General features: G+C 41.7%; 1 protein-coding gene across 1 annotated transcript; it reads left to right on the top strand.

Moving 5' to 3' along the window:
- The first annotated feature begins 36 nt into the window (after positions 1–36).
- LOC103991542 (galactoside 2-alpha-L-fucosyltransferase) lies at positions 37–2,293 on the top strand. The gene is made up of 2 exons (XM_009411033.3): positions 37–413; positions 753–2,293. The coding sequence occupies exons 1-2, from the start codon at positions 200–202 to the stop codon at positions 2,180–2,182; spliced, it is 1,644 nt and encodes a 547-aa protein (XP_009409308.2). The 5' UTR covers positions 37–199; the 3' UTR covers positions 2,183–2,293.
- The last annotated feature ends 14,625 nt before the right edge of the window (positions 2,294–16,918 follow it).

A 16,918-nucleotide genomic window follows, 5' to 3' on the forward strand; every position in this document is an offset into this window, starting at 1 on the left:
TCAGTCGCCCGCTTTCGAAGCGTTTACTTTTAATTCGATTCCTCGTGGCTTGGAAGAACTTAGAAATGGAGGTCAGTGTGGGTTTTCACCGAACACACAGACTTCGACGACGTCACTTGGAAGTCTCAAACTCTTGCTTCAGGATCTGCTGAGAAAACCGGAGTCCCTGGTGGCCTCAGGCATCCGAAGAAGTGACAGGATGGATGGGAAGCGAGTCAGAAGCTCCGTTGATCTGGAGTTGCAAGGTGGTTCTAAACCTGAGCTCCAGAAGAGAAGCACCTCAACCATCTTGACGCCCGGGATGATGATCTTCACCTGTTTCATGTTCTTGCCGCTGATGGTGCTTCTTCTTGGAGCCAACAGGAACCCATCTTTCGAGTGGCTTCTTGGTGTTGAAATCACAGCGGGAAAAGGTAACCCCCATTTGCCGCACTGTTTCCTTCGGATCTGCGATTGTAACAAGGGCGTATACTGTTTCTTCTGTTGATGGAAGGAGAGATTTGGATTGGGTTTTCCGCAAACATGCAACGGTGTTTCCATGTTCTACGTTTTCATGTGAATCAACCCATTGATCCGAGTCGAAAACTCGAGTTTAGATTTCGGGCCGCGGTTAAGAGTCAGAAAACATGAGTTTCATCATTAATCTTGATCGTATAATTCTAGCAAATCTCTACTTGGCTCTGTTCTGCTCTTGCATCGGATCTATCATTCGGTGATACCAATCATCGTATTTATTCGTGTGTCCACCGCAGGTTCCAAATATGGTTCTTCGGCATCCTTCTCTGAGCCCCCAAATGACAAGCTTCTTGGAGGTCTACTCTCCGCTGGATTTGATGAAGCTTCTTGCCTCAGCCGCTACCAGTCCGCATTGTACCGGAAGCAATCGAACCACACTCCTTCACCTTACCTCGTCTCCAGGCTCCGAAGATACGAAGCTCTCCACAGAAGATGTGGCCCAAACACCGAGCTCTATCAGAAGGCTATAGAACAGCTGAAGTCAAACCGCAGCACAGAGCCTACGGAGTGCAACTTCGTGGTATGGGTGCCCTCCGATGGCCTAGGCAACAGAATCATAACTATTGTCTCAGCGTTCCTCTACGCCGTCCTTACTGACAAGGTCCTGTTGGTGCACCTTTCCGATGACCTTCGCGACCTCTTCTGTGAGCCGTTTCCTGGTACCTCGTGGATTCTACCTTCGGATTTTCCAGTCAACAACCTCGAAAGCTTGTTCTTGAATGCTCCTTTGAGATTCAGAGATGTGCTGGGTAAAAAGTTGGACGCCACAGATGGTTCACTTCCATCTTATCTCTATCTCCACCTGACACATGATCAGAGATTTTCCGATCACATGTTCTTCTGTGAAGAGGCGCAGCCACTGCTCCAAAGAACACCTTGGTTGTTGCTAAAATCGAATCAGTACTTCGTGCCTGCTCTCTTTCGCGTCTCGCAGTACGAAAAGGAACTAAGCTTGCTCTTCCCGATGAAATCAGTCGTCTTCCACCACTTGGGGAGGTACCTGCTCCACCCAGCTAACCCAGTCTGGGGTTACATTACGAGGTACTATGATGCTTATCTGGGCAATGCAAAAGAAATGGTAGGCTTACAAATAAGGATTTTTGAAGCTGCACCGATATCTTCGGATCAGATGATAGCCCAAATCCTCAACTGTTCAATACATGAGGGGTTGCTGCCGGAGATTAATCTCACAGAGCCTGCTCAACCGATCACACAGAGAACACAACCCAAAGCTGTGCTCTTGACCACACTATACTCGGGTTACTTTGAGAAGCTGAGGAACATGTACTACCAGTACGCGACGACCACCGGGGAGGCCATCGCGGTTTATCAACCGAGCCACGAGGAGCAGCAGCACACGGAGAAGCAGAACCATAACAAGAAGGCTCTGATGGAGATGTACCTCTTGAGCTGCAGCGACGCGTTGATCACAAGCGGGTATTCTACGTTCGGGTATGTGGCCCAAGCTCTGGGTGGACTGCGGCCGTGGATTCTGCTACGGCCTGACAAAGGGAGTTCTTCTTGCCTTCGCGCGACGTCGATGGAGCCCTGTTTCCATTCCCCTCAGGGATACCAATGCATAGCAGAGAGGAGCAGCAGCAACGAGGCTGTCGGGCATGTGAGGGAGTGTGAAGATGTTCCCGGGGGGCTCAAACTTGTAGATTAGACTCGACGTTCTCGAATTCTACCTCAAAAATTCATTTGATTTACAACTGTTCCATTGCTGAAAACGTATCATTAATGAATGTGTCAAACTTTGCACGAATTTTGCGTTGAGAAGGATGATTTCTTGGTCACCAGTCATTTTCTTAAGCCAGATTTTGACTTCTACTCCCTGTCATCAAACATACATTTATGCATTTTTACTGGAATTAGCTACTGGTTACGTAGTGACGCGATGTTTCCACAATGCTAATTTGTTTCTAGTTTTACTTAGAGATTATACCAAAATCATTTATTTTGGACATATATATCTATTCAAAATGTTTGTCTATTTTGATCATATTATCATCGTCATTTTTTCCTAAGGATTCTGTGTGTTGTGGTTCATTGATCAAATGACTCTTCTGCTCCACAACCAAAGTCAATCAGCCACCTGCTAATAAACAAAGCTGGAATCTGCTCGATCAAACAATCCAAGATGAGGAACCGTTTGAGCCCAAATACATTATTCCCCGGTACTGAACGCAGGTAGTTACATTTACACAAGCATGGGAAGGAAGCGAAGACGAATGCTGCCGTGCACGGCACGCCCTTTTGCGATCTCCGTCGATCGTTCTTTGAGAGACGCGTAAAGATCTGATTGATAACACTGAAATCCTCTTTGAAGTTGGCCGTTTCACATCCTGCTTAGCCAAACTGATTGCTTGTTTCTCTTGGAAGACCTGCGACTGTTCTTTTCTTCCCACAGTTTCCTAAGTAAGATTAAAATAAGAGCTCAAGGACTTCAATGCTGAGCTAGCAAACAGAACGGATCAAAAACTTTGTATCGACACCAGAAGGCTGACGTGCTTCTTCCTTCCCACTGACAGCTTCTCTTCACGCGAAGAAGGCATCATGTTTTGGACCAAGTTCGAGGTTTGTTTTCATGCCGCCAATTGTGTTCGGCCCCCTCCCACCTTCATTTGAAGAGGACGTGTCGACGGAGCTGAAGCAGATACGAAGGCTGCAGCAGCTGTAGAAGAGGAGGCGAGGAAGTGGAAGCCATGGCGATGTAGAAACACTTGGTGGGCTGGAGATTACCAGGCCACTTTTGGCAGTGGCATTAGTGGCGATGGTGCTGCTGCTAGTGGAGATGTCCGGCACCTATCGAGGCTTGTCCCCTGATGTGCTGCTTAATGCAACCAGCAGAGGAGGTCACTTTTTCTTTTGCTTTTTCCTCTCTTCTTTTTTTCTTATGCTTTCTTTTATGATTTTACTATAATTAAAAAAGAGGCTATTACTTTATGGTGGATTCATACTTAGCCGATGCATTCAGCTAATGTGAAGTCATCTTTTGCATGTATTGTTTGTTGATCATTCAGATCTCCGAGTTGATTGTTCTGCGTCGTTCAGAGATGAACGTCCAAAGGACAGGCTTGGGCTGCTAAGCCCTGAATTCGACGAGGCTTCTTGCCTGAGCCGCTACCAGTCGGCACTGTACTGGAAGCAATCAGACCACACCCCTTCCCCATGTTAAAATAAAGAGATAAATGAGTTGTAGAAGAAGAAGTTGAATGTTATTGACATATCCTCCGTCTTTATATACAGGTTAGAAGGAGAAGTTTCGGGTTAGAGGATTTCCCTCAACAGAGTAGAAAGATTTCCTCAACAGTTAGGGAAATCTCATCTACTTATCATGCCCCCGCAAGATGGTGCTCCTATCAAGGAGGCCAATCTTGGACTGATGTAATGCAAACAGCTTACGAGCTATAGGCTTCGTAAGTGAGTCGGCCAATTGATCAGCTGTATGAACATGAGAAACACGGAGTTGACGGCGGACAACTTGATCACGTACAAAGTGGAAGTCAATAGCAATATGTTTCATGCGGGAGTGGAATACCGGATTAGCGCACAGATAGGTAGCTCCAATATTATCACAATATATTGTAGGAGTGGAATCGATGTTGAGTTCCTTGAGAAGATTCGTGATCCAATTGAGTTCTGTAGTGGTAGCGGCAATGGCACGATATTCAGCTTCAGTTGTAGACCGGGCGACTGTCTTTTGCTTCTTAGAACTCCAACTGATTGGATGAGCACCAAGGAAGATAATATACCCCGATGTGGATGTTCTATCATCAAGGTTGCCCGCCCAATCAGCATCGGCAAATGCATGAAGACGAAGTGGAGAGTGTTTACGAAAAAAGAGTCCATGATTTAGAGTCCCTTTAAGATATCGTAGAAGTCTCTTGACCGCAGACCAGTGTAGAGTAGATGGTTGCTGCATAAACTGTGATAATTTGTTCACAGCAAATGAGATGTCTGGACGCGTGAGAGCTAAGTATTGTAAAGAGCCAACAACTTGGCGGTATTGAGTGGGTTCCGTAGTAGGACTTCCATCTGATAATTTGAGAGAATCGCTAGTAGAGATGGGGGTTGTAACTGCATTTGCATCATGCATGTTTGTCTTTAATAACAAATCTTGAATGTACTTGCGTTGTGATAAAAGGAGACCGGAAGATGTGAAGGTTGCTTCGACGCCCAAAAAGTAGCTCAAGGGTCCGAGATCCTTAAGCGAGAATCGAGCTGCCAGCTGTTTGACGAACGCTTGGATGCTGGCGGGATTGTTGCCTGTGACAATAATATCATCCACATATACCAGAATATACATTGTGTTTCCATGATGATGTCGCAAAAACAACGAAGTGTCAGATTTGGAGTTAAGAAAGCCGACAGAAGTCAAAAATGAGCTAAGTTGAGTGTACCAAGCTCTCGGAGCCTGACGAAGTCCATAAATGGCTTTCCGAAGTTTGCAAACATGCTGTGGATACTGAGGATGAGTAAAACCGGGGGGTTGTTGCATAAAAACATCTTCAGATAGAGATCCCTGTAGAAAGGCATTATTAACATCCAATTGTCGTAATTGCCAGCCTTTAGTGGTAGCCAGACTCAAGATAAGCCGGATTGTAGTGGGTTTAACAACAGGACTAAACGTCTCAGTGAAATCAACTCCAGGTCGTTGATGGAACCCTTTGGCGACCAGGCGTGCCTTATATCGAGCAACTGAGCCATCTGGGTTCCGCTTAATTCTAAAGACCCACTTACACCCGATGATGTTTTGTGAAGGATGAAAAGGAATTAGATCCCATGTTGAATTATGGAGGAGGGCATTATATTCCTCGCTCATGGCAATACGCCAATGCGGAGATTTTTGGGCTTGAGTGAAGGTGGTGGGTTCAATGTTGGGGGATGAGGAATTCATGACAGCTTGTAGGTTAAGTACTTGACGAGGTTTAAAAATACCATGCTTAGAGCGAGTGGTCATAGGATGATTGGAGATGACAGGATTAGGAGGTAATGTTGGGTGAGGATCAGTGGCACAAGCCGGGTCAAGTGGAGACACGTCAAGGGCACTTGGGCGAGAAGGAGGTAAAGAGGATGGTTGTGTTTCGGAACATATTGCCCCATCAATTGGAGAAGAGTGGAGTGGAGTAGGAACAGAGGAAACGGGCAAGTGTTGAACTGGAGTGATATAGTGCGGATCAGGAGGGGAGGAAGTAGACGAAGACATGGGAGGCTCGTCCGATTGATCCGAAGGTATACTCCAGTGAGATAGTGAAGTGGTCCGTATGGCAGGATATGGAAGGGTTTGGAAAGGAAAGTTAGACTCAACAAAGATAACGTGACGTGATACAAAGATTTTGTGAGTGTGGAGATTATAGCAGCGGAAAGCATTATGGTCAAGTGAGTAACCAATAAAGACGCAAGGAGAAGATCGGGATGTTAACTTATGAGAGGCATAGGGACGTAACCAAGGATAACATAAACAACCGAACACGCGGAGTTTACGAAGGTTAGGGGGTTTGTGGAACAGTGTGTCAAAGGGGGACTGGTGTTGTAGAACTGGTGTAGGCATCCGATTAATTAGGTAGACAGCAGTTTGAAAGGCTGCTGTCCAGAAAGTTGAAGGCATGGAAGCCTGATGTAAAAGTGTGAGTCCAGTTTCTACTATATGCCGATGTTTGCGTTCGGCAGAACCAACTAGTTGAGGAGTATGTGGAGGAGACTTGAGGTGTTGAATGCCACAAGCTGAGAGATGAAATGCCAGGGCTTGATATTCACCGCCACCATCAGAGTAGACTGTTTTAATGGTAGACTGAAAATAGTTTTCGACCAACTTCTGGAAAGTGGAAAAAACGCGAGAAACGTCAGATTTATGAGAAAGAGGATATATCCATGTGTACTTGGAGAAGTGATCTACAAAAATAACATAAAATCGAAACTTATCAAAAGATAAGATTGGAGCAGGACCCCAAACATCAGTATATATAATTTCAAAAGGTTTAGAGGAGGAAATTGAAGATGAACCAAAAGGCTGCCGATGACTCTTATTACTAAGACAAGCATCACAATGCATCATAGAATTAGGGGACTTAAAAAGAGGAAGAGAGTGACAAGATAATAATTTCTGCTGAATAAAGGGTGAGGGATGGCCAAGCCGACGATGCCACACATCAACTGGAGCCGCAACAGAAGAATGAACAGTGGGCTGGGTCATTCGAGAGGCTGACGGCCATTCATAAATGTTGTCTTTATTCGGGCCTTAGACCAATGATGCCCCCGTGCTCAAATCCTTAACAAGAAATGAATCAGGAAAGAATTCAATGGAAGTATTGTTATGTTTGCAAAATTGAGAAACAGAAATGAGGTTGCGTTTAATATGAGGGGCGCATAAAACATCATCGAGAGTAAATGTATTAGAGTCAGAATTAAGCGTTGTGGAACCAGTATGAGTTATAGAAAGTCCTGTACCATCACCGATGATGATATCTTCATTGTCGCCATAGGGATTGTGAAGAGACAAATTCTGAAGATCAGCGGTGATGTGATGAGAGGCACCAGAGTCGACAATCCAGTTGGACTGGCTAGGTGTCGGAGTAGTTAGGAGATTTGCCTGTGGCCAGTGTGACGGAGTAGGGAGGCGAAGACGAGACCGGCAAACTTTAGCGGAATGGCCGACTTTGTCACACAGTTGGCAAACGACCCGTCTCTGATGGCTCGGTAGGGCAGGACGCCAAGACGGATGATGGCTGGAGTCGCCACTTTGCGAGAAGGGATGACTAGGAGGATAGGAGGGGTGTTGCATGGAACTCACAGAATCAAGAGGCGTAGTAGCCAAACCTTGGGTGATGTTCGGTGAGTACCGAGTGTTCTTCCGTTTAGACTTGTGACTGACTTGAGCTGTGACAGTTGATCCAGGCAGTTTGTCCGCACGCTTCAAAGACATCTCGTAGTCAGTCAACTTATCATAGAGATCTTCAAAAGAGATTGGCGAGTCGCGTGCCCGAATTGCAGCAGCCAATTCTTTGTAGTCGGTGTCGAGACCATTGAGGGTATGAATGACAACCTCTTCATCACATAGGAAATGACCTATCAAGGCCAAGTCATCGATGATAACCTTGATAAGTTGTAAATAATCAGAGATAGTACTTCCCTCTTGTTTTGTCTCCATAAGCTTGGATAGAAGACTGAGCTTGCGAGTACGCGAATGATTTGCCAGGGTGGTTTGCAGTTTAGACCATGCATCGGCAGCTGTCACACATGAAGATATCAAGGGAGCAACGGATCCAGCAACTGAAGCTTGAATGGCTTGGAGAATGAGACGATCTTGACGTAGCCACAGTTTGTGAGCTGGATTGGGTACTGGATTAGGATCACCGGGGATGTTGAGCATGGCCGGAGGACAACTGAAAGAACCATCAACGTAACCTAACAAATCATATCCAAATAAAAGATTAGAGAATTGAGCTCGCCAGGACGCATAGTTGCCACCCTTTGATAACTTAAAGGGGATTAGCGTGGCAGCATTGATGGAGATAAACCCTGTAGAAGAACAAGAAGTGGGAGTCCCTACAGGAACTGAAACATCAGAAGAAGTGAACGAAGACATTTTCCTTTCTTTTTTTTTTTTTTTTTTTGGAAGAAGGCAGCGAACCTTGTGTGATACTCAGGTCACACAAGGTGGAGAATGAGGGAGGGGGCTGCTGCTATAGATTGCTTGCTGTAGTAGATTGAGCAATCTACAACAGTGCCAAAAGCTGCCGGCAGCTGCTGTGGATTGCTGCTTGCTGCTGCAGATTGTAGGGACTGCAGTTCGCCGGGAGATGGCTGCAAAAACTGCAGCGGTACTCAAGACTGCAGTTCGCTGCTGTGGATTGCTGCTTGCTGCAGCAGATTGTAGAGGCTGCAGTTCGCCGGAAGATGGCTGCGAAAACTACAGCGGTACTCAAGACTGCGGTTCGCCGGAAAATGACCGCAAAAATCTGCAGCAGTACTCAAGGAAACTGCAGTGAGAGAAATCTGTAGCAATTAGGTGTATAGAGAAAAGCGGCAATGAAAGCTGCTGCGATAGAGGAAGGAAGATGCAGCGGTTGCGGCTGCTGCTGGCCGGGAAGTGGCTGCGACAGCGAAGGAGGAAGACGCGAGAAAGACACCGTCGTTCGCCGTTCGTCGCTATTGAGGAGGAAGACACCGCCGTTGAGGAGGCGCCGTTGTGTAGAGGGAAACGGCAGCGAAAGCTGCTGCGGTAGAGGAAGATGCAGCAGTTGCGACAGCTACTGGCCGGAGAAGTGCAGGAGGCGGCTGCTGCGATAGAGGAAGATGCAGCAGTTGCGACTGCTACTGGCCGGAGAAGTGTAGGAGGCGGCTGATGTCTTCTCTGGTGCTGCCCAACGTGGGGCTGAAGGACCACGTTGTCCTTCCGGCGAAGAAGAAGGAAGAGGAAGGTGCAGCAGTTGCGACTGCTACTGGCCGGGAAGCGAGGAAGACACCGTTGTTCGCCGTTCACTGCTATTGAGGAGAGAATGTTTTCCTCCTTGCGTGACGACGACGGAGAGTGTCTGCTGTAGGCAGCAAATAGGAGAGGGAGCAAGGCCGGCGAAGAAAAGCAAGACCGGTTAGCACTGGCTCCGAATCCGTGTCTTGGTGCTTCTTCAATGACTCCGCTTGAGGCAGCGTGCTACTGTGGCCGCTTGGCTAACACATGGCGATGCTGCTGTCGCCAAGAGGAGCTGCTCTGATACCATGTTAAAATAAAGAGATAAATGAGTTGTAGAAGAAGAAGTTGAATGTTATTGACATATCCTCCGTCTTTATATACAGGTTAGAAGGAGAAGTTTCCTCAACGGGTTAAAGGATTTCCCTCAACAGAGTAGAGAGATTTCCTCAACAGTTAGGGAAATCTCATCTACTTATCACCCCATACCTCCTGCGGAAGCTTCGAAACTATGAATCCCTCCACAGAAGATGTGCCCCCAACACCGAGCTCTACAACAAGTCCATGGAGCAGCTGAAGTCCAATGCCAGCGCAGGGCCTTCGGAGTGCAACTACGTGGTGTGGCTGGAATCCGGAGGCATCGGCAACAGGGTCATCAGTATGGTCTCCACATTCCTGTATGCCCTCCTCAACGACAAGGTATTCCTCCTCAAACTTCCTGATGACTTCCATGGCATCTTCTGCGAGCCATTCCCCGGGACCTCGTGGCTTCTATCTTCAGACTTTCCTATTCAAGACCTCGACGGGTTCGATATTAGTCATCCTCAGAGTTACGGAGACATGCTCAAGAACAATCTGCTTCGCAACGACATGGACCCTGCAAAGCAGTCACTTCCACCTTATCTCTATCTATACCTTATACATGACTATAGTGATTTCGACAAGATGTTCTACTGCGAAGAGGGTCAACGCCTGCTTCGATGGATGGTTCGCTTGGCTGTTCCTTAAGTCCAACCAGTACTACGTGCCTGCTTTCTTTCTGAACTCAGAGTACTGTGAAGAACTAAGTTTGCTCTTGCATGAGAAAGCCATGTTTCTCATCTTTGCATATACCTTCTTCACACTAACATTTGATTCATAGTTATCTATCTAGATAGTTATCATGATCTAATGATTACATGATGATTTCAATAATCACCTCAATCATGATCTAGTAGTTATAGGGTGGTTTCAATAACTACCTCAATCTAGTAGTTATAGGGTGGTTGTCACTAGGTCCTATAAATAGGACCGTAGTTCATGAAGCAAGGGAGATAGAGAGTGTGTACATTTGGTATCTTGTAAGTGTTCTTATCAATCCTCCTGTTTTTAAAAACTACATCAGTTTTCTTGAATCGAAAGGACTCTTTTTACTCGTATCATAGTATTCTGTTTTTTTTTCTTTTTCCTCCATCCCAAACATTTGTGGTATCAGAGCCTAGTTTCAATATGAACTGGGCATTATGGCTTTCAATGGCAATTCCATGTCTCAACCCCTTATTCCCATCTTCTCAAGCAAAAGCTATGAATTTTGGAGTATCAAGATGAAGACTCTATTCAAGTCTCAAGATCTTTGGGACTTAATAGAGAATGGATATGCGGATCCAAATGACGAAATCAGGCAGAGGGAGAATAGAAAGGACTCAAAGACATTGTTCTTCATTCAACAAGCTATATAAGAGACGATCTTTTCAAAAATTACAGCAGCGACAACCTCAAAGCAAGCTTGGTTGATACTTCAAAATGAATTTCAAGGCTCATCAAGGGTGATTACGATAAAACTTCAAACCCTCCGCCGTGAGTTTAAAATTTTGTTCATGAAAAGCAATAAATCGATGTAAGATTTTCTTTCTCGAGTGACTGAAATTGTTAATCAAATGAAATCTTATGGTGAATATCTTCCTGATCATATAATTGTTGTAAAAGTTTTGAGAAGTTTAACTCCGAAATTTGATCATGTTATTGTCGTAATTGAGGAATCAAAAGATTTATCTACTTATTCATTTGATGAACTAATGGGTTCCTTGCAACACATGAAGTAAGGTTGAACAGATCACTTGAAAAAAGTGAAGAAAAAGCATTTCAGGTTAAGGGGGAGTCTTCTACTTCAAATTTGAAGACAAAAAATCAGCATGAAGAGGACGTGGCAGAGGAGGATTTCATGGTAAAGAAAATGAAAAAGAAAGAGGACACTTTGATGGGCATAATGAACAAGGGCAATCAAATTATGATCAAAAAAATTATAAGAGTGGAATTCAATGTCACTACTGTAAAAAGTTTGATCGCATGAAGACAAATTGCTGGAAAAGAGAAAAGCAAGCAAGCTATGTGGAGAAAAATGAAGAAAATAGTAAGTTGTTTATGACTCATTCACAAGTTCATAATATCTCAAATGGTATTTGGTTTCTGGATAGTGGATGTTTTAATCATATGCCAGGCATAAAATCAATATTTAGAGATATTGATGAAACTCACAAGTTAAAAGTTAGACTTGAAGATAGCAATCAAATCCAAGTGGAAGGGAAAGGAACAATTGAGGTGAAGACAAATCAAGGGAATGTAAAATACATTGATAATGTTTTCTTTGTTCCTACTTTATCATATAACTTATTGAGTATTGGACAATTAGTAGATGATGGATATTCAGTAATATTTGATAATGGTTCATGCACTATTAGAGATAAAAAAAATCTAATTTGATTATAGTAAATGTTTGCATGACACAAAACAAGATGTTTTCACTTGATGTGTCAAATATTGAAAGGCATACGCTTATCACGACTCAAAAGAATGAGTCTAGTTTATGGTATTTAAGATATGGATACCTTAACATTAAGGGTTTAATGTTATTAAGTTAAAAAGGAATGGTTTTCGGATTGCCCAAGATTAATACACTTAATGTATGTGAATGATGCATTTATGACAAATAAAGTAAACAATCATTTCCTATTGGAAAAGTATGAAGAGTATTTAATTGTCTTGAATTAATTCATGCTGACTTATGTGGACCTATGAATATAAAATCATTTGGTGAAAGTTAATATTTTCTATTATTTACAGATGATTATAGTCGCATGAGTTGGGTATATTTTTTAAATTAAAATTTGAAATATTTGATAATTTTTAAAAATTCAAGGTACTTATAGAAAGGTAAAGTGGTAGATATATAAATACACTTCGGATAGATAGAGGTGGTGAATTTTTATCTAATGAGTTTAGTTCTTTTTGTGAAGAAAATGGTATTCACAGAGAATTGACAGCACCATATATACTAAAGCAAAATGGTGTAACTGAGCGTAAGAATCAGACTATCGTTGAAATGGCAAGAAGTTTGCTTAAAGGAAAACATCTTCCAAATCAGTTTTGGGCAGAAGTAGTTGCAACAGCAGTTTATTTGTTGAATATTTCACCAATAAAGGCTGTTATGAATCGAACTCCTTTTGAGGCTTGGTATGATATGAAACCAAGTGTTAGACATCTAAGAATTTTTGGTTGTATTGCTTATGCTTTGATGAATTCACAAAATCATCATAAGCTTGATGAAAAACCTGAAAAATATATTTTAATTGGTTATTCTTTAAAATCGAAAGCATATCGATTATATAACCCTGTTAATGGCAAAGTTATTATTAACAGAAATGTTATGTTTGATGAAAGGGCACGTTGAAATTGGGAGACCGATAAAGGTGGAACACAAATGCAGATTCCAACAGAACTAGACACTCCGCAGAATCAAGTGATAGATCTTGCTCCAACAAGTTCATCGTCAACCTCACCCAATAACAGTTTAAATTTGGATTCCTCATATTAAACATTTCAGATCGCTAATAGAAATTTATAACTCAACATTTGCTTTGTTTATTTTAGATCCAACAATCTTTGAGGAAACAGTTAAAAAATAAGAATGTAGAAAAGCAATGAAGGGGGAAATCAAGTCAATTGAGAAGAATGAAACTTGGGAGCTAATGGATCTACCGAAAGAAAAGAAAGCGATCGAGTTAAAATGAGTGTTTAAAATAATATTTAAATTTAAATTATTTGGTTTTAGTGATTAGGCAGGAGCTTTAGATGATTGAAAGAGTACTTCAGGTAAGTGGAGCCATAACAATGAAGTATTATGGAACGGATGAACAAGTTGCGGATATCCTCACCAAATCACTTCTAGTTCGAAAGTATGTTTATTTTATGTCACAAATTGGTGTATGCAACTATGAATCAAGGGGGAGTGTTGAGATTTGATTCATAGTTATCTATCTAGATAGTTATCATGATCTAGTGGTTACATGATGATTTCAATAACCACCTCAATCATGATCTAGTAGTTATAGGGTGGTTTCAATAACTACCTCAATCTAGTAGTTATAGAGTGATTGTCACTAGGTCCTATAAATAGGACCGTAGTTCATGAAGCAAGGGAGATAGAGAGTGTCTGCATTTGGTATCTTGTAAGTATTCTTATCAATCCTCCTGTTTTTAAATACTACATCAGTTTTCTTGAGTCGAAAGGATTCTTTTTACTCACATCGTAGTATTCTGTTCTTTCCTTGCTCCTCCATCCCTAACACTACTTACTCGGTCTGGAGACACATCACGAGGTATTATAAGTCTTATGTAGCTCACGCGAAACAAAGGATAGGCATTCAGGTCAGAATGTTTCGATTCGTTCCTTTTCCCTTTGAGCGCATGGTAAGTCAAATAATCAACTGCTCGCTCACCGGAAATATATGTTGGGGATGGAGGAGCAAGGAAAAAACAAAATACTATGATGCAAGTAAAAGAATCCTTTCGATTCAACAAAATTGATGTAGTATTTAAAAACAGGAGGATTGATAAGAACACTTACAGATACCAAATGCACACAAACTCTATCTCCTTACTTCATGAACTATGGTCCTATTTATAGGACCTAGTGATAACCACTCTATAACTACTATATCATGAGGTAGTTATTGAAACCACCTTATAACTACTATATCATGATTGAGGTGGTTATTGAAATCATCCTGTAACCACTAAATCATGATAACTATCTAGCTAGATAACTATGAATCAAATCTCAACACTCCCCCTTGATTCATAGTTGCATATACCAATTTGCAACATAAAATAAACATGCTTTCGAACTGGAAGCAATTTGGTAAGGATATCCGCAACTTGTTCATCCGTTCCACAATGCTTTATTGTTATGGCTCTAATTGCCTGAAGTACTCTTTCGATCATCTAAAGCTCCTGCTTAATCACTATCAGTGAAACCAAATAATTTGCATTTAAACTTTGTTTTGAATACCCATTTTAATCCAATAGGTTTCTTTTCTTTCGGTAGATCCATTAGCTCCCAAGTTTCATTCTTCTCAATTGACTTGATTTCCTCCTTCATTGCTTTTCTTCGTTCCTCTTTTTTAACTGCTTTCTTCAAGGTTGTTGGATCTGAAATAAACAAAGTAAATGTTGAGTTATAAATTTTTGTTAATGATCTGAAATTTCTTGGAAGGGTTTCACCACCTCTATCTGTCCGAAGTGTTTTTATATATCTACCACTTTGTCTTTCTACAAATGCCTTGAATTTTCAAAAATTATCAAATGTTTTAGATTTCAATTTCAAAAAATATACCCAATTCATGCGACTATAATCATCAATAAATAATAAAAAATATTGACTTCCACTAAATGATTTTGTATTCATAGGTCCACATAAGTCAGTATGAATTAATTCAAGACAATTGGATGCTCTCCATGCTTTTTCAATAGAAAATAGTTTTTTACTTTGTTTGTCATAAATACATCCTTCACATACATCCTTCACATACATCAAGTATATTAATCTTGGGCAATCCGAAAATCATTCCTTTTTTACTTCATAACCTTAAACCCTTAATGTTAAGGTGTTCATATCTTAAATGACATAAACTAGACTCATTCTTTTGAGTTATGATAAGCGCATGTCTTTCAATATTTAACACATCAAGTGGAAACATCTTGTTTTGTGTCATGCAAACATTTACTATAATCAAACCAGATTTTTTTATCTCTAATAGTGCATGAACTATCATCAAATATTACTGAATAGAGTCTTCATCTTGATACTCCAAAATTCATAGCTTTTGCTCGAGAAGATGGGAATAAGGGGTTGAGACATGGAATTGCCATTGGAAGCCATAATGCCCAAATTGAAACTAGGCTCTAATACCATAAATGTTGGGATGGAGGAGCAACGAAAAAACAGAATACTACGATGCAAGTAAAAGAATCTTTCAAAACTGATGTAGTATTTAAAAACAGGAGGATTGATAAGAACACTTACAAGATACCAAATGCATACAGACTCTATCTCCTTGCTTCATGAACTATGGTCCTAACTATGGTCCTATTTATAGGACCTAGTGATAACCACCCTATAATTATTAGATCATGAGGTAGTTATTGAAACCACCTTATAACTACTAGATCATGATTAAGATGGTTATTGAAATCATCCTGTAATCATTAAATCATGATAACTATCTAGATAGATAACTAAACAATATATTACCGGAGATTGTCGAAGAAGAATCTGCTGCTCCGACTCTAACGACTACGGGAGAGGTGATCAGCGTCTATCAACCCAAGAAGAGGAGCAGCACACGGAGAGCAGAGGCACAACTTCAAGGCTCGATCAGAAATATACCTGCTTCAGTGACGTACTGCTCACCTCTACATTCTCCACGTTCGGGTATGTGGCGTATGGCCTTGGAGGTGTGAGGCCGTGGCTTCTCCTTGAACCCTGTCGGCGGAGCCATGCTTCCACTTCGGTTCCTCTTACGACTGCAAAACCAGGAAGCAACGTTGACAAAGGGGCAGTCGTCCCTTACGTGAAGCACTGCGAAGACTTTGCATGGGGCGATAAGATAGTCGATGAGACGCTATTAATACGCAGCCACTAGTACTGCGTGTGCTTGGAAAAGAACTTCGTTGTTACGAAGTTTCAAGTGCCTCCAATTTGTATTGTTTATTTTGAGGGTCCCATTTGTACCATTTCAGTTGTTAGTCTAACAGTGGCTTGAGCTTGGTTGCATTCTTTTTTATAGTTTCTCAAGTTTGACCAAGTCAAGATCTATTAACTCGAATTGTCAAAGGAGAGAGAGAGAGAGAGAGAGGGGGGGGTAACCTTTTCATTTAACCGTAAAAACAGCTAAACTTCATTAACTAAATTCAACTGTTATAAAAACACTTCAAAAAGTCCAGTCAAGATGACCATTTTACTCTATAAAAAAAGGATGATGGATAGTCTTCAGGACACTTGATATATATATATATATATATATATATATATATATATATATATATATATATATATATATATATAAGCCTGTCGCTGGCTCATTTGACTTATTACTAAGAACAGTATTTGGATTCAGATTGTTACCTTCGGGTGATGATGGTGTCATGATCAACAAAACACTCGGCCTCATACATGGTAAATGCATTTGCAAATGGAACCTTCTTTAATGGCAGTCTCAAATACGCCATGAGCCACGGTGTTTACGTTGCATAAGCTATGCTTGGATATAATGACAAAAAATGTGAGGAATTTTGGAAAGCTATGTGAAGGATACTGCTATTAATCCCTGCCTTAAATTGATCTATTGACAATCCTAATGCAGCATGATCACTAGAAAATCCTTGTATTCTCGCCCTACCACAGGATAATAATGTATGTGACAGCTGAAGTAAGGATAAATGATGAGTTTTGATCATTAGCACTCGTCGTAATTCATAGAGAAATAGTTTGTGACACCAAGAAAAGAAGCCCATCACGTAAAGCGCCACGACTTCCCACGATTGTGATGACCTAATATGCTAACATTCATTATGATGGCAATTTGTATCTTCTTACTATTAATTTTGTAGCTCAAATTGGAACGAGTATTCTATTTAAGCCCATCGAAACAAGACACGGACTGCACCGCACGA

This window comes from Musa acuminata, chromosome BXJ2-7 (assembly GCF_036884655.1).
Source record: "Musa acuminata AAA Group cultivar baxijiao chromosome BXJ2-7, Cavendish_Baxijiao_AAA, whole genome shotgun sequence".
Classification (NCBI taxonomy): Eukaryota; Viridiplantae; Streptophyta; class Magnoliopsida; order Zingiberales; family Musaceae; genus Musa; species Musa acuminata.